This window comes from Amphiprion ocellaris, chromosome 15 (genome assembly GCF_022539595.1).
Source record: "Amphiprion ocellaris isolate individual 3 ecotype Okinawa chromosome 15, ASM2253959v1, whole genome shotgun sequence".
NCBI lineage: Eukaryota > Metazoa > Chordata > Actinopteri > Pomacentridae > Amphiprion > Amphiprion ocellaris.
The window spans coordinates 29,597,253-29,625,146 of NC_072780.1; the positions used below are offsets into that span (position 1 = coordinate 29,597,253).

At 41.3% G+C, this 27,894-nt stretch overlaps 1 protein-coding gene across 21 annotated transcripts in view; it reads right to left on the reverse strand.

Annotated features, from left to right (window-relative positions):
- macf1a (microtubule actin crosslinking factor 1a) overlaps positions 1 to 27,894 on the reverse strand; it is a 335,093-nt gene that overhangs the window by 9,428 nt on the left and 297,771 nt on the right. For 9 of the 21 annotated variants that reach the window (XM_055017581.1, XM_055017580.1, XM_055017583.1 and 6 more), the window contains 36 exons: positions 27,627 to 27,793; positions 26,501 to 26,660; positions 25,380 to 25,706; positions 24,594 to 24,678; positions 23,710 to 23,936; positions 22,190 to 22,396; positions 21,873 to 22,100; positions 21,052 to 21,270; positions 20,747 to 20,950; positions 17,429 to 17,654; positions 15,382 to 15,608; positions 15,158 to 15,280; positions 14,966 to 15,067; positions 14,348 to 14,449; positions 14,044 to 14,217; positions 13,761 to 13,916; positions 13,339 to 13,536; positions 12,475 to 12,603; positions 11,297 to 11,479; positions 11,051 to 11,206; positions 10,729 to 10,935; positions 10,333 to 10,452; positions 10,066 to 10,235; positions 9,806 to 9,965; positions 8,747 to 8,941; positions 8,346 to 8,618; positions 7,945 to 8,133; positions 7,729 to 7,840; positions 7,466 to 7,623; positions 6,467 to 6,629; positions 6,220 to 6,374; positions 6,060 to 6,134; positions 3,852 to 3,869; positions 2,579 to 2,696; positions 1,126 to 1,188; positions 605 to 637 (listed from right to left, as the gene is read on the reverse strand). In XM_055017581.1, coding sequence (XP_054873556.1) covers positions 605 to 637; positions 1,126 to 1,188; positions 2,579 to 2,696; positions 3,852 to 3,869; positions 6,060 to 6,134; positions 6,220 to 6,374; positions 6,467 to 6,629; positions 7,466 to 7,623; positions 7,729 to 7,840; positions 7,945 to 8,133; positions 8,346 to 8,618; positions 8,747 to 8,941; positions 9,806 to 9,965; positions 10,066 to 10,235; positions 10,333 to 10,452; positions 10,729 to 10,935; positions 11,051 to 11,206; positions 11,297 to 11,479; positions 12,475 to 12,603; positions 13,339 to 13,536; positions 13,761 to 13,916; positions 14,044 to 14,217; positions 14,348 to 14,449; positions 14,966 to 15,067; positions 15,158 to 15,280; positions 15,382 to 15,608; positions 17,429 to 17,654; positions 20,747 to 20,950; positions 21,052 to 21,270; positions 21,873 to 22,100; positions 22,190 to 22,396; positions 23,710 to 23,936; positions 24,594 to 24,678; positions 25,380 to 25,706; positions 26,501 to 26,660; positions 27,627 to 27,793 — 5,809 coding nt within the window. The remainder of the gene's footprint in view (positions 1 to 604; positions 638 to 1,125; positions 1,189 to 2,578; positions 2,697 to 3,851; positions 3,870 to 6,059; positions 6,135 to 6,219; positions 6,375 to 6,466; positions 6,630 to 7,465; positions 7,624 to 7,728; positions 7,841 to 7,944; positions 8,134 to 8,345; positions 8,619 to 8,746; positions 8,942 to 9,805; positions 9,966 to 10,065; positions 10,236 to 10,332; positions 10,453 to 10,728; positions 10,936 to 11,050; positions 11,207 to 11,296; positions 11,480 to 12,474; positions 12,604 to 13,338; positions 13,537 to 13,760; positions 13,917 to 14,043; positions 14,218 to 14,347; positions 14,450 to 14,965; positions 15,068 to 15,157; positions 15,281 to 15,381; positions 15,609 to 17,428; positions 17,655 to 20,746; positions 20,951 to 21,051; positions 21,271 to 21,872; positions 22,101 to 22,189; positions 22,397 to 23,709; positions 23,937 to 24,593; positions 24,679 to 25,379; positions 25,707 to 26,500; positions 26,661 to 27,626; positions 27,794 to 27,894) is intronic. The other 12 variants (XM_023264104.3, XM_055017590.1, XM_055017576.1 and 9 more) reach the window with 8 other exon arrangements.

Below are 27,894 nucleotides of genomic sequence, written 5' to 3' on the forward strand. Positions count from 1 at the left end.
GGTTTTTAAAATTTTTATAAAATGAATAATCGAAAAAAATCTGCTTTTTTTCTTTTTATAAGATTTACAACATTCTAACTTTGTTAAAGTGCTCAGAAGACATTTCTGACTTCACTGTAATTCTAACTATGGTTGTTCTGTTTCCACAGAGTTTGAGGACTTTATATTACAGTGAAATGAGCCCACAGTGAGTAAAAAATGTAACAGGAGCAGAAAAAATGCTCAGAAACTGTTTGAGGTTCAGAGGATTAACACATTTTCTCTTTATTTGGTTTGTGTTGAGCATTCACTTCTGCTATACTCATGTTGTCAGTGTGTTTTAAAGAAATAAGCACAAAATTAAGAGTCGAAATCTAAAGACCAGGGGTTGGCCAAATCCTGCTTTTGTTGTGAGTGAGGGAAGCATGACGCAAACATGTGGCACACAGACAAGGCTGACATCAATTCCAATCGGCACGAACCTGAACACACTTATAAACACACATATATAAACACACAGAGGACAGCTGTGGTTAGAGATGGAGACAGACAGCTGGATGGATGGACGGATGGATGAGGAGTGAAAGAGGTGGAGAAATGAGAGACAGAGAGGAAGTGTAGATACCTCGGCAGCAGAAATAGCCAGGAGTGACTGTCACTAAGAGACACAAGAGACAAAATAACTGCATGCTCGTGGTGGGATGAAGGAAGTCTCTCACACACACACAAAGATATCTGGGAAACATCTAGTAACACAAACACACAATCTTTGGAGTTAAGACTGTCAGAAACCACCACAGTGGAAACACACAGTGTCAGAGAAGCCCTGAAACGGGTTTAAAAACAGGAAGACATCAGGATTTCAGAGCTTGCGTGAGCAGCCAAGAGGGAGGATCAGGAGAGGAAGAGCAGGACAGTGAGGAGACATAACGTTAGTCAGGTGATCACAGTCAGCAAGGCACAAGAACAAGGCCAAACCAACAAACCAGAGAAGAAGAAGAAGAACAGGAAGAGGAGGAAAGGTGGAGGAACAATAACGAACAAGAAAAATCTGGAAGAGAGAGTCCAGGAGAAAGCAAAGAGCAGAACAAAGTGGACGGAGGAGGCAGTTAGGAGAAAGCGTGAGAGATAGAGGAGAAGTCCAACCTATACGAGATGAGATGGAGCTACTGGAATCGGAGCGAAGAATCTTAAGTCCTGGATGTTGCACTAGGGAAAGAGAAGAAGGGAGGGAGAAAGAGAGGGAGGAGGAGGAGAGAACTGAGGACCATGCACCATGCAATACTACTGTTTAATAAAGAATGAACAGAGACAGAGACCCAGGCCGTGTATATACAGAAATAAGAGGAGGAGGAGCTCCTCGGGGATCGACAGAGGATGGAGATGGAGAGAAACAGCTGCTCCAAGGAGCACAACAAATACACCAACATCACTGCAGAGAAAAGTGAGACGGTGAATCACTGCGTCACCTGCTGACAGACAATTTGACAAACGTGAGTCGATTCAGACGCTGTGTTTCTGTCATGAAGCCTGAGAGCTGTCAGATGGTTTATATACTGTATGTGAAGATCTCTGGAGGTTTGTTTGCTTCTGTGAACAGCAACATGAGTGTTTGTGTGAGAGCAAGAACCTGACCGATATTATCAAGATGGTGCCACATCCACTCTAAAGTAGAAGAAAACACTGAAAAAGTTGGTCAGTAGGGCAGCAAGTAATGATTATTTGAGTTATAAGTTCTCAATTAATCTCAGTTCTTAGAGCTGTCAATAAAAACAGTGAAATATTCCATTCTGTGTTTCCCAATCACCAAGATGATGTCCTCAAATGCAGCTTTTTCTCAAAACCAAAAGAAATTCAGTTTACTGTCACAGAGGAAGAAAGAAACCAGAAAATATTCAACTTCAGAAGCTAAAATATAAGAATTTAGACATTTTTCTTCTTTAAAAATCCTCAAATCAACTTAATAATTATCAGGAACAATAGTTCCTAATTAACCGATTAATCTGTACAGCTCTAATTTTTAGGCTTCTTCATTTTTGAACCATCAGAGTCATAACTTGTAGTTTATTCCCTACACAGATCATATTTATTTTAGGGTTATTCCATTTTAGATCTTCAGGAGCCTTCTGCTCAGCTGTCTTTTTATTTGCTTGAAACTTTTTATTTATTCACTGAGAATGGATATTTTAAACAGTATGTGAAATATTACATAAATGTCCATTGACAAACTTTCAGCACATTTGGAGGATGGATGAATAAATACATAACTATAATTGAATCAGTGGTAAGAGGCTACTTGAACTGTCACAATTATTCACAACATGATGTTATTGACATATCCAAGTCCTATTTTCATTCTTTCAACAAGGTTTTAGTGTTTTTTACCTAAAAATTCCATATTATACACACCTTGGCTACAGTTCATTCGTTCGTCCCTCATCAGACGAGAGATTCTTTAAAAAAGACATTGGTTTAATGGCTGATGTACCTAAAAAAATGTCGTATCGGTCAGGCTCCAGTGAGTGCATGTGAATGTAAGAGTGTAAGACAGAGTAGCAGAGAGCATTTATCATTATGTTGGTGTGAAAACGTTGCTCACCTCTGCAGGGATCGTTCTTCACCAGAAACTCATCTAGAGCCATCCAGCCTCCTCCGACTCTCACCATCACTGTGCTGCGCAGAATCCTCACCAGACGCAGCTGCTGAGAGTCACCGAACTGAGGAGATATAAAAAAAAAAAAAAAAAACAAGGAGGGAGGACAGGGCGAAAAGCAATGAGGAGGAAGGGAGGGAAAGAGAAAAGAGAATCGGAAAAGGAAGGGCAGAAAGTCAGTGAGCAAAACTAGAGCTGATATACAGAGTTTCAAATAATTCACAACCATCACACCAAGAAGCCCAAAATCTGAGCAGATGATCCTTTCTACTCCATGCAATGATAGAAAAACCATGCACTGACAGAACTTCAGCGATTATCAGCCCAGTTTATACCCAGCCGCTCAAATCAAAGCATTATCATGTACAATACAAATTATTCATACACTGTAAAAAAAAAGAAAAAAGAAAAAATCCTACAAAAACTGAAAATCTGGCTGAAAAAAATGGTATAAAAATGTGGAATATTGTAAAGTTCAAAACATGTAAAAAGAAAAAAACCTAAATGGTGAAAATAACAGCAAATGTCTGTAAAATTATGCTCATTTAAATGCAGCAAAAAAAAAACATAGTAAAAGAATTAAATATATTTTGCAAAAATACAGATTTTTCATGTGGATATCAGTGCAGTTTTGTTTTTTTTTCTGTAATTTTACCAATTATTATCTATAGGTTAACAAAACCAGGAAAAATTGTAAAATAATAGTAAATTCTTGAAGAAGTTACAGTTAAAAACTGTTATTTTTTACAGTGTATGTCTCTATTCAGTCTTTAAAGTTCTCAGAAATGTTCAGTTTTTTAAATCCACCCAGCAAAGCAAAGATCTCCAAGCGATACCAGCGTAGAAAGAATTTTCTGGATTTCTCTCCAAGCAGCCTGATTTTCTCCCCAGCTTCAGTCCAAAGCAGACTATATATCACTGAACCACTAATTACCACTGCAGCCATGTCACTGTCGCCTGCTTCGCATTGTGCAATTTGTCACTCTCAACACCAAACAAATCACAGCAGGAACACAAGCGGATGGTGAAACCTGCTTACACGTTGCAAAGCCACGACAGAGTGCTGCTTCTGCTGAGTTTCTCCTTCCTAAAATTCCTTTTTAATCAGGAATTACTGCATCAAAATAAGCGTGAGAAAGCAGAAGATAGTGCACTCCTTTGGTGGCGAACGTGGAAGCAGATTTCACTCGTCCGTTCACAGCAGCGTCAGTCACTTTACCTGGTTTCCGAGGAAGAACTACAATAAATCCAGCAGACACGGAGCAGGAAACACAAGGAGAAAGAAACAGAGCAAGAGTGAAACAACATGTACTGACATCTGTATGTATGAAAGGAAACCATTTATTTCTGTCTTCTCCAACTGAACACGATTAGTGGTGAAAGCAAGAAGAGGACGTGAATGAAAGTGTGTTTAAAAACTGATGAAAGCTGATGAAGGTGGAGACAGAAGCAGAGAAGAAAAGTGCAGCAAAACACAGAAAGACAAACAGGACAGACAACCATTGTGAGTTTTAGTTTCTCCAGTGTCCTGCAGTGACACTGGATCTCATTACTCAGCGGATAATGATGGAGCGGACAGAGGTAGTGATGGATGACCCAGTAAATGGTGTTGAAAACTGTTAAAGTTGTTGTAAAATGCTGCACAGATACACTCAGACTGCTGGGAAGGTGGTAAAAAAAATTTAAAAAATGAAGGCTTGAACCCTCCTGGAGCTCTATTTTTGCTGATAATTTGTTTTGGGCCGACACTGGACTCCCACAAATTTAGTCTCTTCTTTATCAGACACACAAAAAATATGCTACATGAAACTTTTGTTCACCTGTTTTTGGTTTCTTTTCTTGCAAGGCTCACATTTTTTTTTTTTTTTAAACAGACATAACTGTGCAGTTTCAGGTCAGGAGCCCCCTGGGGGTTGCTTATAAAAAAAGTTAAAATGAATAAAAATTGTATATTTTATCTGTAATTATTTCAAAAGGCAATCTAATCTCTAATGCTAATGTGTGCTGTATATTTACTCAAAACTACACTTGATACATACAGATTATTTATCAAATTCCAATTAATAATATATTTTTACTTGTCTTTAAATGCACGTTAAATTTCTTAGATGGGTTTATAATGTTAAGGACGACCCTAGTAATTCATCACAGGAGTTGGGTTACTTTTCTTGCATTGGTTTTATTGTTTTATAGTTTTTATTTTACTTACTGCTTGTTTTTCATGTATTAATGGTTTTATTTGTCTAATGTTGGACTTTGGTCAACATTTTGTTCTGTGTAAATATGTTATAGTCTATATTAGTACTACTTACCTCTACTACAGCTTTCTGTTAGATGCTCACTCTATTTTCTTGTCTTTTAATGCACTTTTATGATCATAATGTCCACTTTTATGTCTCATTTCAGTGATTTTAATGTGTGTTTACCTTTAAATCATTTTTCTGAATGTATTTCTCTGCCATTCTAAAGTACTTTGTATTGTCTTGTGTATGAATTGTGCTATACAAATAAACTTGCCTTGCCTCTAGCGTATCACTAGAAAATAAAAATGCATGCTTATGTTGTCATTATACTCATGTTGGAATAGTCCTTTACGTGTGTGTGAGCAACTGTGAACAACCTTTATGTGTTCTGCTACAATTATTTTGGGGATTTGTATTGAGAAATGATAAATAGTGAAGAAAACACTCTAATTAGTTCTTTAGTGTAAAAAGGAACTGTTTGAATCATATATGTGATCATCTATATCTTCCTTCCCAGAATCCTACAGTGCATCTGTGCCGTCACATTTACAGCGATATGTTAATGTTTTGGTGATGACACAGAAGACAATCCTGGAGCACTGTGAGATGTTAAAAACATGTTATATCAATGTTATCGTGACATGTTATGAGATTATGATAGACAATTTAAACACTTATAAATACACCATGAGACCATGATGTGAGACACACACATGTGAGAAATGCTGTGAAGTTTTGTGGAGAAGTTAAAGAAGTGAAGACGCAGCCAGTTCTGAATAATACACTTCATATGAATCAGAACTGGGTCAAACGGTATTTGCAAGTAATTTCTGGCAGACAAACCAAAGCTCCTCCTTTTAATGTGGTTCACGTTAATTAATTACAATAGACTGAACTTGTACACAGTGCAGCTCTTGAACTGAGTTTTGATAATAATTTAGTTAGAAATTTCAGGTGCTGTCAATCAGAATCCAAACTTTGGTGTAAATTTGAACTTTGGTGTTTCTTTAATGCTTCTAGAAGTTGCCAAAGTGAACTTGACGATCTAAAATTTCTTGTAAATCCCCTTTGATCCAGTTCTTTTAAACAATAAACTTTTATTTATTTACAGCATCTTTAAAATACAAAATTGTATATTTAGCTTGTTGTATAAATGATGTGTATTTACTTTAAGCTGATCTTACCCGGTATTTGTTCTCTCCTATCTGCTCCACCTGGAACCTCTTGGCACATTTACACTGAGCCACCTGCCGAGTCACCTGAACAACCACAGATACATATTAATGAATCTTTGCTTGTTTACATGTGGAATTTGTAGCAGCGTGTTTTGTCAATGTTTTTTACCTCATCCTCTATCTTGTCAGCATCAGTGGTTGGTCTGTAGGCGTCTTTGTTGGGATGCAGAGCAGCAACGAATTCGTAGTAGTCGATGTAACCGTCTCCGTCTCTGTCAAAGATGTCTGCCACAGCTGTCATCTCCAGCTTACTGGTGGGAAACTCTGCACAGGCGAATGAGCGACGTTCATGTTATTTAATGTCTTAAAGCAAATTATGCCCCACCAGCAACCAAAAGGAAAACTAAGTATCGTACTTGAGGCCAAGATGCCGTCGATGAACTCCTGCCGTGTGATCTTTCCATCTTGGTCCTTGTCGATGCGTCTGAAGAAATCCATGACGCGAGACTTCTTGTGGTTCATCCAGCGCATGTACTTCTTCCTCCACACGTCAAAGTCGAAGTTGGCAAACTCTTTGAGCTGAAAATGGCGGAAGTGGGTTACTTTTCATGTTGCAGTTAAGTAAAGCTGTACAGTACATATATGCGGGATGATCAAAAAGTTCCGGGTCTGTGGTATGTTGGGACTGTTTTTGGCGGGTTGCGCTGTCAACATCAGGACCTGTGTTATTCAGGTGTTTCTGAATATTGGCAGGAGGACATCTGCGATTTCTCTATGGATCTCAGACTGAAGCAAAGTGAACATGACAGTCTGTGACAGTCAGCAGCCGGATGATCCTTCATGTGGAAGTTTTAAAGGTGGGTCTGCGGCTACCACCAGGAGAAAAAACAGCAGCTTCCATGATCAAAGAGCCCAGAGTTTACAAAACCGAAGGAGGTGTGTCAGATCAGAAGCATGATTGTGGTTTCACTCAACGGTTGCACACTGGGAATTAATGCCCTGGGTTCAGACAGTCAAGTTCTACTCTAATGTCTAGGAGAAAAAATGGTGTAACACCTACCCTACTTGCTAGACTTGAGTTCTTGCTCTTCCCCAAAACAAAAATAAGCCGAAAGGTTGCCGTTTTGCACATGCTGCTTGGCTTGTCTACATAATTGGACTTCGAGGTAGCGGTACAAGCATTGCAGGAGCACTGGGAGCAGGGCATCATTGCACAAGAAGACAACTTCTATGAAGACGGCAGCCAGATTTTAATCAGCTAGTGAACTTTTTGATCGCACTTTGAATATAATACGACTACTAAACTATAAAGACAATTATCATGTAAACGTCAGAGCTCTGATTGACAGGTAATGCAAAGTTATTGCAGAACTTTCACTCTGATGTTTCTCCAGATGTACAAATAAGAAATCTACCTCCTCCAGACGGTCCAGAGCATCGTTGAGTTTACGCTGGCGGTCGAGAGCCAGCAGCCAGACCTGCTGCCACCTGGCACAGAGCTGGTTTAGTCGTGGGTTTCCTCCAGAAACCTGCATGGCTGCCTGCTGCTGCTGCTGTTGTTGCTGGTGTTTGCCTGTAGAGGACACAGAGCGTTAACTGTACATTTCCAACACATGCATCCTCAGAGAGCGCGAGGTAAAAATATTTGTTCTCTGAGAAGTAAACACAGGTGACTTACGAGCTCCTCTCCTCTCAGCCAGGCTGCTCGGAGGCTCGGCTGGTTTTCTTTTGTAGGTTTTTGTCACTTTGTCGACGTCCGGCTGCTTCCTCGTCATTTCCTCCATAAACATCTGAGAACAACAAACACAGTCAGCTCTGGAGGTTTAATTCCACATTAAAATGGTAAATAATACGTCTGACTGCTCAGTGACTCACAAACAACTGGGAAACCCACCTGGTGCTCTGTGATTAGTGTTTTGAGTTGTGGGATGTCCTGAGGAAGCGGCTCAGTGTCTCTCTGGACTAATGTGGTTTCAGCCCACTGTAGCCATGACAACAGCTCCTCCAGCAGGTTGGCGTTGTTCAGCACTTCGTTCAGAGCTGTTTCCAGTCGCTGCTCGTGCTGTTTGGCCCAAGTCAGCACCTGTACAGCAAAGACGTTTAATTTTACATCCTCAGTCACATAAAGGTGAACAGAAGGTTAGAAATTTCATCCTCTATATCAACAATAAACTAAAATTTCAAAAAGCCAACATTAATTTGTAGTGTTCCTTCTATTTTTATTCTAAGTATTTAAGGAAACAAATGATATTCATAAAAGTTGGATGTCTTCATAAAGTTTAGTCGGTTCCTCACCTCCTCAAATCTTGCCCTGATGATGGTGATCCAGTGTTTGATGGTGGTGATGGAATCAGGGTGACACACCGTCAGGATGCCCTCTCCCATGCCGGCAGCCTTGTTCACGTCGGCCCTCTTCTCCTCCACGGTGCCCATGAAGCCTCGGTGTGTGTGCAGCAACGCCTGCAGAGTCTCCGCCTCTTCAGGAAGGACGCCGCGGAAACGAAGCGTCTGCTCCGCCTCCGAGAGCCACTCCAGGAGCACCTGCACCGCCGTACGAAACTCCTCAGCCTGAAAGGAGAAAGGGAAGATAAAGAAACAGAAGAGGTTTTTCAGAATGTCTGGCACATTTTCTAAGATTAAATATACAATGACAGACACATGAAAGTTTAAATTGGGGGAGTAGCTTCCTCCCTGACCTGTTTGAGGGCCTGCTGGAGGCGGGTCTGCTTGGTGACTGACAGGGCGCACACTGTGTCCCAGCGGTTGCTGAGCTCCTGAAGCTGAACTTTTACCCACGCTGTGTCGTCACGGCCGGTTTCCATCAGATCCCGAGCCGAACGCTTCAGAGCCTGAACGCTGCTGGTTCTCTTTCCCAGTTCTTTTTGGAAAGCCTGCAAGCAAAGACACCACTCAGTAATGTGGCTACAGCACACTGAAAGCATGGGCAAAACAGTCAGTTAATAACCTCCTATACAATTCTTTTTAACAAAAATACCAAAATGACACTATTTATCAGAGCCAGAAAGTGTAAAGACACAAAAAAAAACTAATATACAACTTTCTGTGATGAGTCCACTGGAAAACTCAAATAATCAAAGTTTAAAATTGTTGCATTTCATCAAACTCACTTCATTCTATGTCTTATCTAAAAATTTACCAAATATAAATCATTATTCAAACCAGATTTTGCAAAAAATGCAAACATTATGTCTTTCACAGCACAACTGAGAAGCCATGATTTACTGAGATGTAACCGACAGTGACGAGACACAAATGCAGTGACTGTTTGCATGAACTGCAGGCTGTGTTTATGCAGAGCACATAGGACACAAGTATGGAAACAAATTAGAGACTGACAGGGAAATTACAACACACTGGATCATTAAAATAAATGCAGCATGGGTCAAAAACAGTATACAGATGAGCAAGTTGTTGGAGGTTACATTCAGCATGGTAAAATATCTTCAAATGCCGAGTTTGTAGAGGTTGTAAAAACGTAAACAGTAAAATATCTGTAGGATGTGAAGCCACAATTTTTAAACCAGTACCACCTGTGGGCACTTAAATAAATGCTGCAGGTTAATTCCAGGTTTTTCATTGTTGTAAAATAAATGATGATTTTATGCCATTATAACTGTACAGAAGTCATTTTTGAGTTGTCGTCTAGCTGTTCTGTTTCCATGGAGGTGCAGGATTTTGCATTGAAGTGGAAACTGTGACAGGAGTAAAAAGACTACTTCTCACAGTGTACTGACCTTATGTGAGTCCATGAGGTTGGACACCAGATCCAGGTCTCCATGAACAGGCTGGTCTTCAGCCAGCTGAGGCTCCACTCTGTACAACCAGTCAACCAAAGCCTGAAGCGCTTCAGCAAACTGGCCTGAGAACAGCAGAGCCTCCTCCAGCTTGTGTTGTCTGGAGGGACGAGAGACGAGAACAGCTGGTAATTATCAGGTTCTACTCATTCTGATAATTCAGGCCTGTAACAAAAAGCCGAATAAACCAGTTTCTTTACCTCTCCACGCTCTTGCCACAGACGGTGTCCCACTTGTCTCGAACTTCTCCAACCAGGTGATCCAGTTTCTGAGTGTCTGCAGGCAGCTGAGCTTTGTCCCTCATGGCCTTGCCAGACCTCACCGTGGTGTCGTAAACAGGCTGCTTCGATCCCAGCGCCTTCTGGAACTCCTGCACAGGAAAACACAACGACAGAAGAGATTAGAGATTCTGAAAAGCACAGGTTTGATTGTTTGTTGATGAATTTCTGCAGTATTATCTCTGGTACCTTGTGTTTGGTAAGTTGTACTTTGATCTTGTCTGGCTCGTTGGAGATCTCCAGCTCTGAGTCCAGTCTTTTCTCAGCTTCTTCTAACCAATCTGTCAGCTTCCTCCAGGCCTCATGGAACTAAAGAAAGAATTGTTTTTTATTTGAACTTTTAGCTGAAAGAGTGCATCCTAGAAAAAGCTTTTATCAGTCATAATCCAAGAGAACATAAGGTAGAAAAAGGCCTTTTAAATGTGTTAAAAGTCTGTTGAATTTGCAAGACTACAAGCAAGAGGATTTTAGAACAAATACACTTTAAAAGGTTGTTTGAATTAGTAATGTTCCCCATAAAATCTTAGGTTTAATGCAACCTTAAATAGTCATGATGTCAATGCTTTCACATTAAAACTTTCGTACCTGTTTGGCTCGTTTGCGGGCCTCGTCCAGGTGTCTTCCTCGGTCCAGGGACCTCTGGACCAGCTTGTCCCAGCGAGCTTGAACGCTAAGCAGCAGATTCTTGATGAGAACCACGTCCTGCTTCAGGCTGGCGAAGCGAAGCTGAGAGCCGGCCTTCTCCAGAGCCAGGACCTGTTCTCTGTGGGTGTTCACCTCATTCACAAACACCTGGACAAACACAGGAGAGAGGTGAGTCAGGAAGCTGAAACTGAGGAGACCTTGAGCCTTTTTCTTACCAGTTAAACAAAGTAAAACAGACATTTAAACAGTGCTTCTTATCCACCTTGTGCTCGTCTATCTGGAAGAGGACAGTGTCCAGAATGAGGCTGGGGGGCTGAGCCATGTTCAGGGTTTGTTCAGCCTGCGTTAGCCAGTTGATGGTGTCCTGCAGGGAAGTCTGAAAGCCCGTCGCCAAGGAAACGGCCTCTTCCAGTTTTCCCTGGAAGATTTAAAAAGCTCAAATTTAACTTGTGAAAGAAAAAACATCAGGGAAACCAAACTAAAGACGAGTTCATCCGCGTTGCCTTACCCTGCGGTCGTCCATCTTGGTGTTGAGGCTGCCCCACTTGTTCTGCAGCATGGCCAGGTTCTGCTGGGTCTGGGTGGTACCGGGTCCGGCCTCCTCTCCTCCACGGGCCAGCAGCATGGACTCTCCCTGATCCAGCAGACGATGGTACTGATCCGCTCGCTGATTCAGCTGAGCCTGAAGCTCCTGCAGACGGAGAAGACACAAGCATGAAGTGATGAACGGGTGAGTGTTGTTGTGTTGAGCTGCTGTAGAACAATGGAGGCTATTAAAGTTTTATAGTCACCATCTGCTAAGTGTCTCCATGTAAACTAACACTCTGAGCATCTGCTCAAAACTTGTAGTAAATAATAATGCTACATTTTGAATGTTAAAAGTGCTGAGTTGACACTATATAGGTTCCATCGCTAAAAAATGCCTAAAACGGCAATAAACAAAGTTACACCGTATAGTACAGCATTAATCCTGTAGAGAACGTCACTCTCAGCCTGCAGGATAATCAGTACATTAATTGCCAACTATTTTGACGACTGATTAAACTGTCTGAGTAATTTTCAAAGTCTAAATTCTCTAATTCCAGCTTCTCCCTCTTATAGTTTGTGCTTTTTTCCGTATCTGCAGGTATCTGTGGCTGCAGAGTTGCATATATCTGATTTGTACATTGTGAATTAGTGCTACATGAATAAGATATAATTCAGCTTTCACCATGTAAACTGAACACTGTATCACTGATTTCACAAATGTTTTAGCAACAGATGATTTTTTTGACAGAAAATTAAAAAAATAAGTAACAAAATGATAAATTTAAAATTTGGGATTTGTGTAAAAAGTATAAAGCATTAATGTCCCTGCACCTTCAAAGTGTGGGATGTTTAAAAACAGAAAACAAAAAACACCTTGATTTGAACATAACTGTTTATCTCGTTATATTGCATGTTAAGGATCTTATGTATTTCATGAATTTGTTTTCTTATTTGTCTAATTTGACTTTTTTTTTGGAAAGCACATTGTTTTTGAAAAAGTGCTATACAAATAAATTTATTATTACTGTAAAATAGGTCAGTTGATTTCAAAAACATCTAAAATAGATACTAACAGTGTAATATGGCCATTCCTGTCTGTGCGTACCTGTGTACTGTGCATAATACTGTGAGTATAAAGGTGTAATATGACTCTGTTACCATGTGCTGCTGCAGCTGCTCTCGGGCTGTTTCAGGTAAACCTCCGGTTGGTTTGGCAGCAGACAGTTGGCTCTCCGTCCTCCTCAGCCACTGGAGAAACTCCTCCAGCTCGCCATGGAAACCTTCAGCCTACAGAGAAACAGGTGAGGGAGGGGCAGGAGAAGATATTAATTAACTACTGCAGCGGCAAGTAAAGATTACATCATATAAAACTACCATCAACACATTCAACCTCAGCATTATGAGTATTTTGAACATTTAGCAGATTCTGTGTAATCAATGGTTTCTACATATAGAAAAAGCTGTGCAATACCTTTGTTTTATACTTATTGAATGACTCAGTACAATTGTGTTATTTTCCACATTTAGAGGAATCTGTGCAATATATAGATTTTCTACATGTAGAAGTATCTGTACAATGTCAACACATGTATCTTGTTGTATCTTGGTGTTTTTGCACTATCCCCTTTGCTGCTGTAAAACTCCAAATGATCTCGCTGTGGGATCAGTAAAGGATGATTTCAGTTTATGAAAATATTAATAACTATAGCTGCTATTAATCCAACTTCATGAGTGTACATTTTGATTTTATTGCTGTTTTAGTTATGATACAACTGATGCCATAGCACGACCACCACAACTAAAAAGGCTTTATTTTTTGTACAATTTCCTTAATAACAAAGCATAAACTACAAAAAGTGTGCAACCGTACAAACTACAGAGGCTTCAACAAGATTTAGATTCTGAATCCAAAATAAACATATGAAGTACTTTATTCATTTCTAGCATTTATTTATTTTTTCTCCTATAAGAACAGTATTTTTTTGTAGTTCAATGAGACAAAGACACATCAAAAGTCCGTACCTGCTGCAGAGCGGCCTCCAGGAGTTTCTGCCTCTCCTGGGTCTTCAGCAGCAGACTCTCCCAGCTCTGGTTGAGCTGATCCAGCTGATCCCTCAGGTGACTGGCCTCGTCTCCGGGAGACGACTCCAGCAGCTCGGCACCGGCGCTATTCACCGTCTCCACCGTGGCATGATGGGACAGCACGTCGTTACGCAGAACCTGGGACACAGAACCACATTTGAATGCGGAGGTGCAACAGGTCTTACATGTACAACTGAACACAGGCTAAAATCATATTAACATATTTTGAATTTAAAGCTGGATGCTTGTTTTATTGGGATAATTATGCAGGAAATTTAATTCTAAAAGTCAAAATGTTTGAAAGAAAAGCTGCTCTTGGAGTTGGTTGCTGTTTCTGAGTTTGTAATGACTAAGAGACGTACGTGGTGTTTGGCCAGCTCGATCTCGATGGCCTTCGGGTCAGAGCTGACGGGTCTCTGTGTGTCCAGAGTGGTGTGAGTGTGGCTCAGCCAGGCCTGCAGCTCCGACAGGGCGTGTTGGAACTGACCCAGAGCCAGCAGAGCAGCCTCCAGCTTGTGCTGTGGGGAAAAGAGGAAAGAAGTTCTGGCTTAAAAATCGGAAGTGGAACTGTAAAGAAAAGCAGCTGTTAGATATATGTTCTACAGACTAACACTCCTGGAGCAGTTATTGTTACTGTCTACGTACCTGTCTTTGGGTGATTTTATCCCCCAGGTTGTCCCAGAGGTGTCGCAGTTCGATGAGCGGCTCCTGGATCATGTCCCTGTCGGTCTGGTCGGACACTTTCTTCAGCAGCAGCTCCCCCTGGTGGCAGAGCTTCTCCATGTCGATCTGCTGCTGGTAAACCTCCACCTTGTACTGCTGCTCAGGACGAACGGAGGAACAGAGGGATGAGTGAAGGAAGAGAAAGCAAATTGTTGTTTGTTCTTGTAATAATTCTGACCCTTGGGGATCTTAGGAAACTGTTGTTATGAAAAACACTTATGCCAACCTTGAGCTCTTCAATCTGCTGTTTGACAGTTCCCAGGTCGGTTCCCACAGTCGACATGTCACACAGTTTGATCACAGCGTTGTCCAGGTAATCAAACATAGACTGGAGATGACACAGAGAAATTAGCTTCTGGTTACAAAGTGCAACACATGAAAAATGTCTGGATTTTCATTGCTAAATTGGTGCAAAAATAAAACATGAGCTCGGAAACATATGACTAGCTTCTGTAATTGATTTAAGTATAGTAGTTATGTTTTTTTTTTTAGTTAGGATCTGCAACACCAAGCAGGGTCCGAAACAAAAATACATTCGCTATGGTTTAGATAGCAAATTTAAAACAACCTAAGACAATCAATTTATAAAGGAGAAGAAAATAGTGTAAAATATTAAATAAAGGAAGAACAGGACAAGTTTTTTGACCAGTGTCTATGATATAATAGCTAATAAATTTCTTGTAACGCTCTGCATCAGTTTATGCAATTTTACTTAAAAGGGAGAGAATGTAAATCTTAAATTGCCACCAGCTATCTAGAACTATATTGTAACTAAACTGGATCAATCCACTTAACCTGGATCAATACAGGCCCAGTTTAATGTAAACATGTGGGATGGACAGACCTGCAGTGCATCCTGATACTGAACAGAAGCCGTCATGGCCTCCTCCAGTCTCTCCATCCTCTCCCTCCATGTCCGGTTCAGGCCTTCCCAGGCAGCGTTCATCTGAGAGACACAGGAAGGAGGATTACTTTGTGGGTCAACATGTGGTGGAGTGTTCGTAAAACTAGGGCAACGTGGCTCTTAAGTTCTCACCTCATCTATGGTCTTCTTGACTTCAGGTTTCTCAGTTTCTCCGCAGGCAAAGATGAGGTCGGCTCCGAGGGTCCTGACAAACTCCAGCTCCTCCCTCAGGCCGTCTGTTTCTGCCTTGATGGCCTGGTAAAGAAACAGAGGTTCATTTAGTACAACGTCGCCGTCGTCTTTCAGCTCTTTTCTCCTCCTGATTCATGCCACTGCCCACAGTTTCTCCTTGGTACCTCGGCAGCCTCAATCTGCTGTTTGATGAGCGATGGGTCGACCCCGGGGTCCTCCAGCTCCTTCACAATATCCTGGGAGTCTCGGAGCGTGCTCAGTAGCGCCGCCACATCGGCCCAGAACTTCCCGGCCAGGTCCAACACGTCGTTCAGTTTCCCCTCCTTCTCCTCGGCTCGCTGCCGGATCTCATCCCACAGAGAACGGAGGCGCAGGAGGCGAGAACGAACAGCTGCAGCAGGGAGGCGACACAAGTGACGGTTTAAACAGACTGGTGAAGGGAAATACTTCTTATTCATACAAAGTCGTCTAGTCTCAGATTAGCTGCTTATTAGTCCTAAAATCACCATCTTGTGTACAGTGCTGTTATGTTACATCCTACATGAGTCCACTCCTACTATCAGAGCACAGTGAGGTCTTTCATTTTCATGAAGGCTGCAGCACAAAGTTCTTTAGAGGGCGATTTAACAAAGACACGTGTGTGTTCTGCTTCACCATGTGTTGGCATTGGAAGAAAAATGCAGAACTTCACTGCTGATTCTGTTCATTTTCAAGATTTGACAAGGTCTCTTGCTGGCCTGGTGCCACTTCCACAGAGACCGACTTCAGCCAGTTAATTGTTCACCCAGTGAACTTGTTGGACCAAAGCCCAGAATAAGGTTTTAGTAGTTATCACACTTACAGAAGCCCATTATGCTCGTTTCTCTGTCCTGACTCACTGCAGCTTCTAATGTCCTTTTATTGATTTTAAAAAAATGGCAGTGCAGTGTTTTGTTTAAATTTCAACCATTAGTTTCCATTTTAGTGAGAAAGTTTCATGGCCACTCTGAATGTCTAATAAGGGTTGGCAGTGGGTGTTAAAGCTGAAAAAACATCCAGAGTTTAAACTGTTGTGTCAATTCCTTTACAATTCATGCCATTGTTCCGGGAGGATGGCATACATTTGTTTTTTTTTATTTTGACATGAAAGAGTTCTATCTTGTAAATTCTTGTCAAAAAAAGAAATTAAATTGACCATGAGTGAATGTTGAAAAGCAATTAATGAGGAGAACTTCCAAGGAGGGTGACAGCTTTTTATAGACACACAAGGATGATGGATGGAGGTGCAGTCATGTTTTAAAACTATTACATGGTGGATATAGAATGAAACAATTCAATATCACAAATCAAGGAGCAATATCTGTCAGAAAAACTGCAATTAGATATTCTTCCCAAACCATTAAGCCTCTTAATCAGCTGACAGGTCTTCATTAAAACCATGTAATGTGTTGCAAGATGGAATGGAAAACAAAAGCAGGAATTAATCTCACACAGCAGTGGATGCAATGAGTGCAGCAAATGTAAACTTTGATTTACAGTTCTTATATAAAGTATTAATTCTGCTTGGAAGTTTTTCCTTTTTATTGCTTAAATCGTGGTCAATTTAAAAAGTCTTTTCGGATGAGAATTTACAAAAAAGACTTGTTCAGGTTCAATTTTTTGCAAAGCAATGTCAACAAAAAAAATAAAATGCAAAAATAATTGATGGTGTACGTATCCACCCCCTAATTCAACACTGGTGCAGTCAGTTGGTGCGAGAAGTCACACAGTTATTGAAATAGAGATCATCTGAGTGCAGTTAATGTGTCTCAAAATACTGCACATCATCACAAACACACAATTCCCACAGCCGAGCATGGTGGAGGCAGCATCATGGTATGTATAAGATAGTCCTGTAGGACAACCTGATGCAGTCTGCAAGACAACTGTGACTTTTGAAAAGATTTGGTAGAAGATTTGTTTTCCAGCAGGACAATGAGCTGAAGCAAACAGCCAAAGCTACACAAAAATGATTTAAAGACAACAAAGTGAATGTTCTGGAGGCCGAGTCAGAGCACAGACTTTAGTCCAACTGTGAGAATGTGGCTGGTGAATCAGTGCTCCTGGCTATAATGACACTATGAAGACTTTTTATAGGCACTATAACACCCTGTTTAACACATTAACTGTCTGTCTTTCAGTGTGAATGTTATGCAGCTGTCACTAACAGACCGAAACATCACAGCCTCTCACCCTGAGCAGCAGGATCATCGTGAGCCGCCCTGCCGATGAGCTCCTCTCCTCGGGCGCAGAGGGCGGAGAAGCTGGGCAGCAGTTTGTCCAGCTCCAGCCCCTGGGCTCGGTGCTCTGCCAGCTGCTCCCTGATCTTCTCCACCTCTGCTGCCACCGGAGGAGGCTGCCGCAGCCGCTGCACGGCCCCCTCCAGGGTCTCCAACAGCGGGTCCATCTTGTCGTGGAACTGGAGGGAGAACCGGAAGAATAAATCATGAAGAGGAGGACGAGAGAGCGTGGTAAAGTTGTTGGGTTTAGGTTTGATAGCTGGGTGACAGTTTGAAAGTGGGAAAATACTGAGATGTTTCGTGGGTGGTTGGCCATCTGTGGCAGACTGCAATAACTCTAAATTTTGCATCAGATTCCAGGAGTTATCTAATGTGTAGAACAAGAATACTGTAGTATCCTCTACAATCCTAAAAATCTCAGTATGGCACTTTCAGAACGTCACCCAAAGCCAGACTCAGTCTATCACACAAGAGGGAGCTATAAACACAACAGAGTCACTCTACTGGACTCAGGAGACATTTTAAACAAGAGAGCACTCATGATACAGCTTCTGAGTTGAGAGAAATTCAACTGACAAACACAAAACTCATCTAAACACAAGGGAACATTTTGTAATACGAAGGGACAGCTATGGCTGATTTTAAAGACTTGAATCAAGCCTACTTTAGACCAGGCTTAATTTAAGTCTGCAATCATACACAGAACGAACAATTCCTAACAGATCAGGTTCAGTCTTGTGGTCACTCAGGGTTGGAACACATGATTCAGAAAATATTTGTCAAAAAGCTGCAACCAAGAAGTTATTTAAGATATTTATGCTCGGAAATAGTCCAAACATCCTCTGATATCAGTGTATCAATCATTGTTTCTTAACCCTCTGAACCCCAAAACCTGTCGGTGTGTTTAAACGGCATCATCTTTAAGAAAAACTGCCAAAATTAAAACCTTCATCAGAGCTACAAACAGTAAAAACGGAAAGAAATTTTTGATTTTCAGCTTACAGACAGTCCTTGAGCTCAACCAAAATCTAAGCTTAAAATTATGATATTTGATCAAACTCACTTTATTCTACATGCCTCATTTAACAAATTACCAAAAATAAATCACTTGTAGGAATCAGATTCTGTAAAAAAACCGAAAAATTCTGCATTCATTTGCATTGCATTCATTTTCAGTCACTAGTGACTCAGTTGTGATTAACAGTGACTTGACAAAAATGTGGGGACCCTAACCCTTACATAGAGCGGGTAGGCGACAAATATGGAATAAAATTAATAGTAAAATATTATATTAAAAAAACTCTAATTTTGCATATTTTTTTTGTTTTTATGATTTATGGCATTATAACTGGTTCATACTGCACAATAGACATGTTTGAGTTCTCTCTACTTCTTCAAGATTGTGCTGTTTCCATCAAGATGCACGGCTTTAATATTGCAGTGAAAAATGATCCCACAGTGAGTAAATATGTGACAGGAGCAAATAAAAAAACAACCCGAAAACTGCTTTAGGTTCAGAGGGTTAAAACTGATCTGGAATAATCTATTAATGCAGAAAAAAACTTCTGGATTTGGAGGATTTCAAAATATATTCGTCTGGTGAGATTTGTGCTTGATTAACATAAGATTGATGCTTTGGTATTGATTTTCACTACTGACTGAATCATGTGACGTAACCGCTGCCCGAGTGCCAGTTTGATGTGGTCAGTTAATGGTCTTACCTCTACCAGCTGGTGATTGCAGTGAGCGGTGACCATGGAGAAAATGGTGGTGAGGGGCAACACACACATCCACAATGAACGAGGGATGGGATGGAGGAGGTTGCAGGGTTTAGGAGGGGGTTGAGGTTAAGGTGAGACATGAGGAAGTGGTTTTAAGGGATGAGGAGGATGAGGAGGAGGATAAAGTGCAGGTGGAGGAGGAGAAGGAGCGAAACATGGATCGGTTTGAGGGGGGCGGAGGGTGGAGAAACAACACAATGAGTTAAATCAGAGTCATGCATACAGTACAAACTGAATATCGACGGCAGCAAACACCAGTCATTCAGTGACATCTCATGAGATGAAGAGCAAAGAAAAAGTGAAATGTCTGTAAAGAAAACTACACTATGAGAAGACATGATGTGATACAGAAAAGCCTAAATGGTAAAATTAAGCTAACAGTACGTGCTGCTGGCTGTGATGGAAGTACATTTACTAGTACTGCACTTAAATACAGATTGAAAGTACTTGTATTTTACTTGAGTATTGACAATTTATGCACTACTTCCCTACATTTTAGAGGCTAATATTGTACTTTTTATTTCACTGCATTTGTCTGACAACTTTTGAGAGGTAACAGATTTGAATTCTGTATCTCCAAATTTGTGATATGAAATTTGAAGTGCTCCTCTATGAGCTGAGAACTTCTAATAAAAAACTCTCTTGGACCAGCTGTAAAATGTCACAAAGCTGAAAACAGGCTGCTTTGCCTAAAAAGTTGACTTTTTACAGACAAAAATATGATGATCTTATAGAATCTGATGCATTGCTGTGGATAAAACTACCTAACAGTACATAAAGTAGTTAAAATGAGCTCAACCGTAACATCTACAGGTGTAAAATGCAAAATTGACACCATATAAAACATTAAAAGGCCAAAAGGGAGCAATGTTTCAGCAAAATAACTCTTTTACTTGTGATATTTATGTAAATATTGTTGATAATATTTGCAGTTTCATTCAAGTAGAGATCTGAGTGCAGTACTTTTACTTGTAAAAGTGTGCTACTGAAGTAAAAAGATGTGAATACTTCTTCCAACACTGCTTAAACATGGACTGCAGATATAAAATTGTTAACTATTCTCAGTAAGAAATAAGTCTTGAAAACAACAAATTTATGTAAAACTTAGCTATAACCAAACCTGTGACACTGCACAATAAATCCACATTATCGTTTAGTTTAAAGCAAGCAACCAAGACAAAAACAAACCCCATGCTGTTTATTAATCATGTCAAGCCTCAGTTTCATCCACGGCTGCAGACACTTAAAAAAAAAAAAAAACTAGCTCTAAACAGACCTGGGCTAAACAGCATTTCTGTAATCTGTGCTGTGGGCCAGATGGGTGTAGTTTAACAAATTAGGTCAGTTTGTACACTAAATGTGGCTTAAATCAGCTGAATTATATGACAAACAAGCTTTCTGAATCTCTCGTATCAGAGAGAAACAACACATTAGACCCAGGTCTGTAGTTAAAGCACAGTAGAGCAGTTTATGCATCCTCTGCGACGTACCTGAGCAGACTGTGAAACCGCCTCGTCTAGTGCTGTAGCGCGGCCTTTGACGTCCTCTTTGATGGCGAGGTAGCGTCTCTCGGCGTCGGCGTAGCGCTGCGTCACCGTCGCCCCCTCATGGAGGCTCAGCTCGGCCAACTGAGGTCCGATCTTCAGCAGCTTGTCGATGTGGGGTTTGTGCTCTGCGATAGACTCCCTGAGCAGCTGGAGAGGACATTAAGAACATCGAAAGTGAGCAGATGTTTTACTACGTTGCAAACTGAGAGAAAACAAATAGAAGTGAGACATTCTACGCCCTCGCTTACTCTCATCTGGTCCTGCTGCAGGCGGAGAGCGTCGGTGTCGATAGCCGGTGGTGGAAGCTGAGTGATGAGGGTTTCAGTCTCACCCAACCAGGGCTCCAGCTCCTCGCAGGTCTCCCAGAACCGAGCCACCAGAACCTGGGCCTGCTCCAGAGCTGAGAACCGCTCGCTGTGGCTCTGACTCACTGTATCATAACGAGCACTTAGAGAATCTGTCTTCACCTGAGGACAGAGATGAAGACATTAGTGATTATTTCTGCCATGTTTCTTGCATATATCTATGGCTGCAACGAACAACTATTGACTGTTGAGTATGGATTATTTGCTTGGTTTAAAAAATATCTGAAAATGCTGAAAAATCTGTCTTTCAGCGTCCTTTAATGTTTGTCCACATCCAAAGATATTCAGTTTATTGTACAGAGGAGGAAAGAAAAGTAGAAAACATTCCCATTAAAAGGCTGGAATCACAGACATTTTCATTTCTAAACAAATTACTCAAACCGATTAATACATTTTCTAAAAATTTTTTGATTAATCATTGTAGCTCCAGTAGCAGCATAGGTAAGGGTTCATTCAGGGTCACCTAAGCAGCCAAAACTATAAGCTTTTCCAAAAAGGAAAGTTTTAAGCTTCATTCTGAAAGTAGAGAGAGTATCTGTCCTTTGATAAAAACTGTGAGCTCACGATTTTCTAAATAGTTGGTAATTACTTTAATAGTTGACAACTATCGACTAATCACTGCCGTGTCAATTTCTGTTGTCTTTCTTCCTCGTTTCAATAAATCCTTCACTTCAAAGGTTTCACCAAAGTAAAGAATCTCTCACCATCAGAGCGTCCTTCTGAGCGTCGCTGCAGGTCTCCAGGATGTCGTCTCTGGTGTTGAGCAGCTGATCCACGGTGTCTTTGTGTCGGATGATGTCGATGTTGAACGCTCTCTGCACTTGCAGCTGAGCCACGGTGACATCAGGCTCCAGGCTCAGGGGCCCCAAAGACGCCAGCTTACGCTCCGTCTCCCCGACCCAGGCCAGCTCTGCATCCACGGCCTCCTCGTACTGAAGGGAGCAGTTAACCGATTTAAGTACCAACAGTTAAACAGACAAATGTAACGCAAGTTTACATTGGTTAAAGCTGCCTGCAGTACCTGTTGTGACCTCTGGATGGCGGCTTGTACCAGCTGCACCCGCTGAGTGATGGTGTCATCGGCCTGGCGGTACCGTTGGTTGGCGTCGGCGACCAGGCGGTCCAGGCCTTCACGAGCTCGCCACGGCACCAGATCCAGGAGAGCACTGCCCACCTCGTTCACCGTGTCCAACACCAGACGCTTCTCAGCCGATACTTTCTTCAGCTCCTGCAAAAGTCAAACCAAAGGGTTAGAATTACAAATTTATCTAATGATTACACGGAAAAAATATAGCTTCAGGCACAAAAACTTGTCTAAATGGCACCGAGAGCATCGTGTCCCTTTCTCCTGCTTGAAGTTGCTTTTGAAGAACATGTGAAGTAAACTAGGAGCACATTAAATGTCACTGTGGAAAGAAAAAACTGGAAGGTAAAAAATTAAATGGCAATAATTCTTTTAAAGCTTTTACAAACTGTTATTGAGTTCCCAGAAATCAGTGTTTCTATGGTAACTCAGCTGTGGGTAGGCTGGTATTGGAAAGGCTGAAAATGTCATTACAGACAGGAGTTGTCATTAAATGTGCTTTTCAAACAACATTTTTTCGTAATGGGGGAAAAAAACTCTCAAAATAATCTTTAAAAACTGTAAGATGTGGACGATTAAGTTCTATCGAGTTGTTAGCTAAGTGCCGTGGTTACATACTTTAACCATAATGTCCCAATAAGTCGGTGAGAAAAACGAAATACAATGCAGATAAAGAGCTGCATCTTAGCAAAGTACAAAAACAAAAAGTGAAGTCTACACAGGAATGGATGCAGCAGACAGATGCAGAGTCTGGCGATGTTGTTCCAAACTCTTATTTTAAGCAAGTGACGGTCTGATGTGAAATACTTGAACATATATACAACCATGTCTAAATAATGTAACCTGATAGGTCTTGTTAAACTCGATGTGGTACTGTGATATTTACAAAGACAACAATGAGCGGCTGCTGCTAGTTAATGTGATTTCTTTTCATTTGGAATCAGCTGAAATGGTGTACAACACTGAAAATAACACAATGAATTCGCAAAAGCCTGGACACGTGTATTTTGACAGGTTTGGTGTCAACACATACCCATTCTCTGGTATCTGATTTCACAAGGAAATGTTTTTTAATAAACACATGCAAGGAGACACATCTGATGTTAAATCTGGGATGTAGATACGATATTTAACGTAAACCCAGCTTCAGTTATCCCTTGTTAGCTGGCCTGAGGTCAGTAAGTCTAAAGTCTCTATCACGGTGCTCCTTTACTAGCTAAACTCCCATAATGGTTTCTGCTAGCCAACGCTGAAGTGTGCAGCAAGAGGCTCCACCTGGTGGCGCCACCAGGTACTACAGCCAATCCGCAATACATGAAATGTGTACTATCTAGGAAAATGGTATCGGCAGATCGTATATCGGGAGCCAAAAATACCTGACTGGGTCTTAATCAGTAAGTCAGTTTTTGCTAGCTTTTTAAATGGTCACCAGTTACAAGCACAAACACTCCTCCCACCTTCTGTCTCTCCTGGTAGGTAGGCGTGGCGTCGGGCTCCACGTTGTTAAGCTCCGCCTCCACACCATCCAGCCACTGGTTGAGGTCGTCGTGGGCGCTGGCGAATCGCGTGGCCAGCTGCAGGGCCTGCTCCAGGGTGCGGAGGGCCTTGCTGCTACCGGCCGTCATCTCAGCGTAGCGAGACTTGATGCCATCCAGCTTCTCCTGGATCAGGAGGACTTCCTCCCCTGCAGGAGGACAAAAAACGTGTTTAATCAGGACAATACATTTCAGCTGCAAATATTATCTTTTTAGGGTGTGTGTTTATAAATAATGTGTCATATCAGAGCATATATTCAAACCAAACTCTTTGTTTAGTTGTTTGTTAAACCATCTTTGAGTCTTAACACTGCAAACATGTTCATCCTCAGTTTGACAGCTTGGCACAGCTTTTATGGCCACATTTGTCTACCTAAATATGACAGTAAACACACACAGTGTACTCAAGGGCAGACCAACAATTAACTCGCTAATAGCGCTAGCAGTCGGCACAGCTAATATTGTAGTTGGTAAAGAGAAACCAGATGTTCCAGTTTGGGTCATGGCTGATCTAAAAATGTGTGGTTTGGATGCAAGTCTGCAGCTAAAACAGTGTTGGACTGTCAAGTGTGTTTCTCGCACTAAGGCTGGTCATTTTTTATCTGTAAAAACACTGAGTTAAAGTGATTAAAGGCATAGATTAGGAAGTGCTTTTATCCCTTAGAAGAATTAACAAAGAAACTGCTTTGTTATTGTAGCCACTGTTTATCAAAACTCTTAAAAGACACCAATCAGAGACATTCAACGATAGCTACAAACATGGTAAATCTTGAAATAATTAAACAAGATGAAGTTTAGGTTATTACCTGTGGTCTGTTTGAGTAAAGCTTGTCCGTTCTTGATGGCCTGATCCACAGTTTTCTTCCTGCTTAAGATCTCTTCATTCAGAGACTGAGGGAATACAAACAGTGAGCATGAACACAGGATAAAAACATTTTTCCTGTAAACTACAGAAATACAATCATAGCTACAATGTGAATGTTTTCTGTAATTAAAAAAAAAAGTTTAAGTAATAAAACAGCATATACCCCTTTTAAATAAGATAATATTATGTGCCACCAGAACTGTTAGTTTTTGATTTAACCCTCTAAACCCCAAAACAAAACACAAAAAATGTGGGTTATCAATTATTTGATTTGTTGTTTTTTATTATGACTTATGGCATTGTAACTGTAATATACAGCACAGGAGACATTTCTGAGTTCTTTCCACTCCTAGTCTTGGTTGTTTTGTTTCCATGGAGGTGAAGGATTTTGCATTACAGTGAAAAATGAACCCACAGTGAATAAAATGTGTCAGGACCAAATAACGTCAAAATGTTGCTTGAACTTCGGTGGGTTAAATGCATTTAGAATGTCTGGAGAATTTTAAATTTGTAAATCATTATAATTTTGTATAAAATAATACAATCTGTATATGTCCACAAAAAATGTGGTTTATTATTGTTGTATTTATTGCACATGGCAGAAAAAATGTTACTTCTATACTACATACTTCATATTTTTATGGCTGAAAAGACAGACTTTCTAACGGCTGTTGTCCCGTCTCATGAGGTGACTGCAGCTGACTGCAGTGTGTTCATGAAGTCGTACCAGGGTGTGTTTGTGCTGCTCGGCCAGCAGCTGAGGCTGGTAGCTCTGGACGGAGACCTGAGCCAGCCTCTGAGCCACCTCGGCCAGCCAGTTCAGCACCTCTACCTCCTCCTCCCCAAACAGCTGAGCGTTGGCCAGCGCCTGCTCCAGCAGACCCGCCCGCCTCGAGCACCAATCGGCGAGCTCCGAGTGACCCGACCTCACTGCCCCGACGCGCTCGCTCAACCAATCCTGATCGGCCGCGCAGCTGAGCGGCGTCAGGGATTGGCTGAGTGACTCGAGGTGGTCGACCACAGCTTCCCGGGAGGAAACGTCCTCTTGGAGCGCCTGGGAAGTGTGTGTGTTTGTGTGTGTTTGATGTGAAGGCAAGAGAAATGAAAAGCAAAACAACAAGAAGATGGATGAAAACTTAAAATATGAGCATGCAGATGACAAATCATAGATTGAAATGGAATCATAAACATCAAAGGATGACAGAGTGACTTGAAGAACTTAAAAAATAACTTAAAAAATGGACATAAGAGAAAGGAAAACTAGGGATGTTGTGAGCCCGATCCTAAGGCAGTTATAGGAATTTCAAAGCGTCAGTATCCACACGAACCCACGCCAGATTCTTCGTTTACATCTGTTGTGGCTATAAGATATTAAACTGAGATGAAGGATCACTTCCCAACTTTATCTTGACTTAACAGTTGTTTGCTGGCCTGAGGTCAGTAAGTCTCTGTCTCTGTGCTCTTTTACTAGCTAAACTCCTCCAATGCTCTCTGCTACACTGAAGTGCTTCCCTCCTCTGGATGCTTTAAACAGTAAGAGGTGCTTCAGCTAATGTATAATACTTGAAATGCATAATATATCTAGGAAAATATCATCCAGTATGGGCAGATAGTGAATCAGATCGGGAGCAAATTAAAAGAAAAACTGATCGGGACATCCCTAATGAAAACTAAAAACTCAACAAGAAATAAACTTATAAGAGGTCATTTCTGGGTTGTGAAGAAGTGCTTTGGGGTTCTTTTTTGCAATGTGAATAAGTAAATGTACATTATAACACGATTGCTGGCTCTTTGTGTGTTCATGAGGATGGATGCCTCGTCTGTAAAAATCAGGTCAGGTCTGGGTACCTTGTGCTTGACGATCTGCTGGGTGATCTTGGCCGTCTGGGTTCCCATCGGCTCGGCGGAGCTCAGGCGTCTCTCGGTGGCACTCAGCCATTCACCCATTGGCTCCAGGGCTTCGTGGAACTCAAGAGCCAAAACCTGCAGCTCCTCCAACTGCTTCTGCCTGAGAGGGGAGGTGGTGACAAAGACGAATGAGGAGGAGGTGGCGTACCGTTATTGGCATTTTATTGCTTTCACTCTTTTTTTTGTCTGTGTTATTGCAAGATTTGCTGTTGATTTTGTGTCATACAGCTGTCATCTTTTTTCTAAACGCAATTCAATAAACATTCATGAAGCTTTTATTACATCAATATAATTTGATTTTAAGTATTTCGTGAACAGATAAAATGGATTATTGCAGTGTGCTAGTAACAGTGGTGAGAAAACATATCTTTTTATCTTTTTGTGTGTATATTTCAGTGCCATGAAAAGCCTATAGTGTGTTTGTACATTAAGCAGCTGTGTGTATGTGTCTGTACATGCATTCATAGTAGACGGTGTGATAAATTCCAGTGACGTGACAGACGGTCTTATATGATGCCTTACAGCATGTAGTCATGCATGAATGTGTGGTAACATTATACATTATGACACGGCCTTACACGAACGTCTGAGATCTCAAACCTCCTCACTACTCTGTAAATGTGTCATGTATGTTTGTATGTATCCCCCTTAAGGGATCATTCGTTTCCCTGGTGAACAGAAGAGTCTTTGAAATCACTTGTAGAGCCACAGAATACTTCTTTAGAAACATAACAGACACTCTAACATGAAACAGAAACAGTAAAAAAACCACAAGATAACATGTTGTTGAGGTAAACCACTGAGTACTTTCCTAAACCGCATATTTACTACAAGATAAACCTGCAGCCTACAGTTTGCTGTAACATTATCTGAGCTGCCTTTTGAAAGGATAAAATGTGACACTTCAGTGTTGACTACTAAAAGTTCCCATCTCTCTTTCATGCTCTGCAGCGAGGTCAGAGATCAAATTAGAGTTTCGGAGTTGGAGACTTGCTTCAGGACACGTTAAAAATCTGACTGGTTTGCCGACATCACAGCTTAAACCTGTGCAGCGGATAATATGTACCTGCCGCTGGCCTTGTCCAGCAGGTCAGACCATCTCTCTGCTAGACTCTGCAGCTGGGTCTGGATCTTCTCTCGGTCCTGAGTGTCTGCTGTGGCTGCGATTCTCTCGCCTTCAGCCCGGATCATCTCCACTGTCGGCCTGCGGTCTTCCAACAATCTCTGGAGTAGCTGAAGGACAGAAACGCACACAGTAATTGGTAAAATTCATTCATAAGAGATTTCAGAATCTACACTGCAATAATCCTGTTTGTTCTTTGCACTTTAATTAC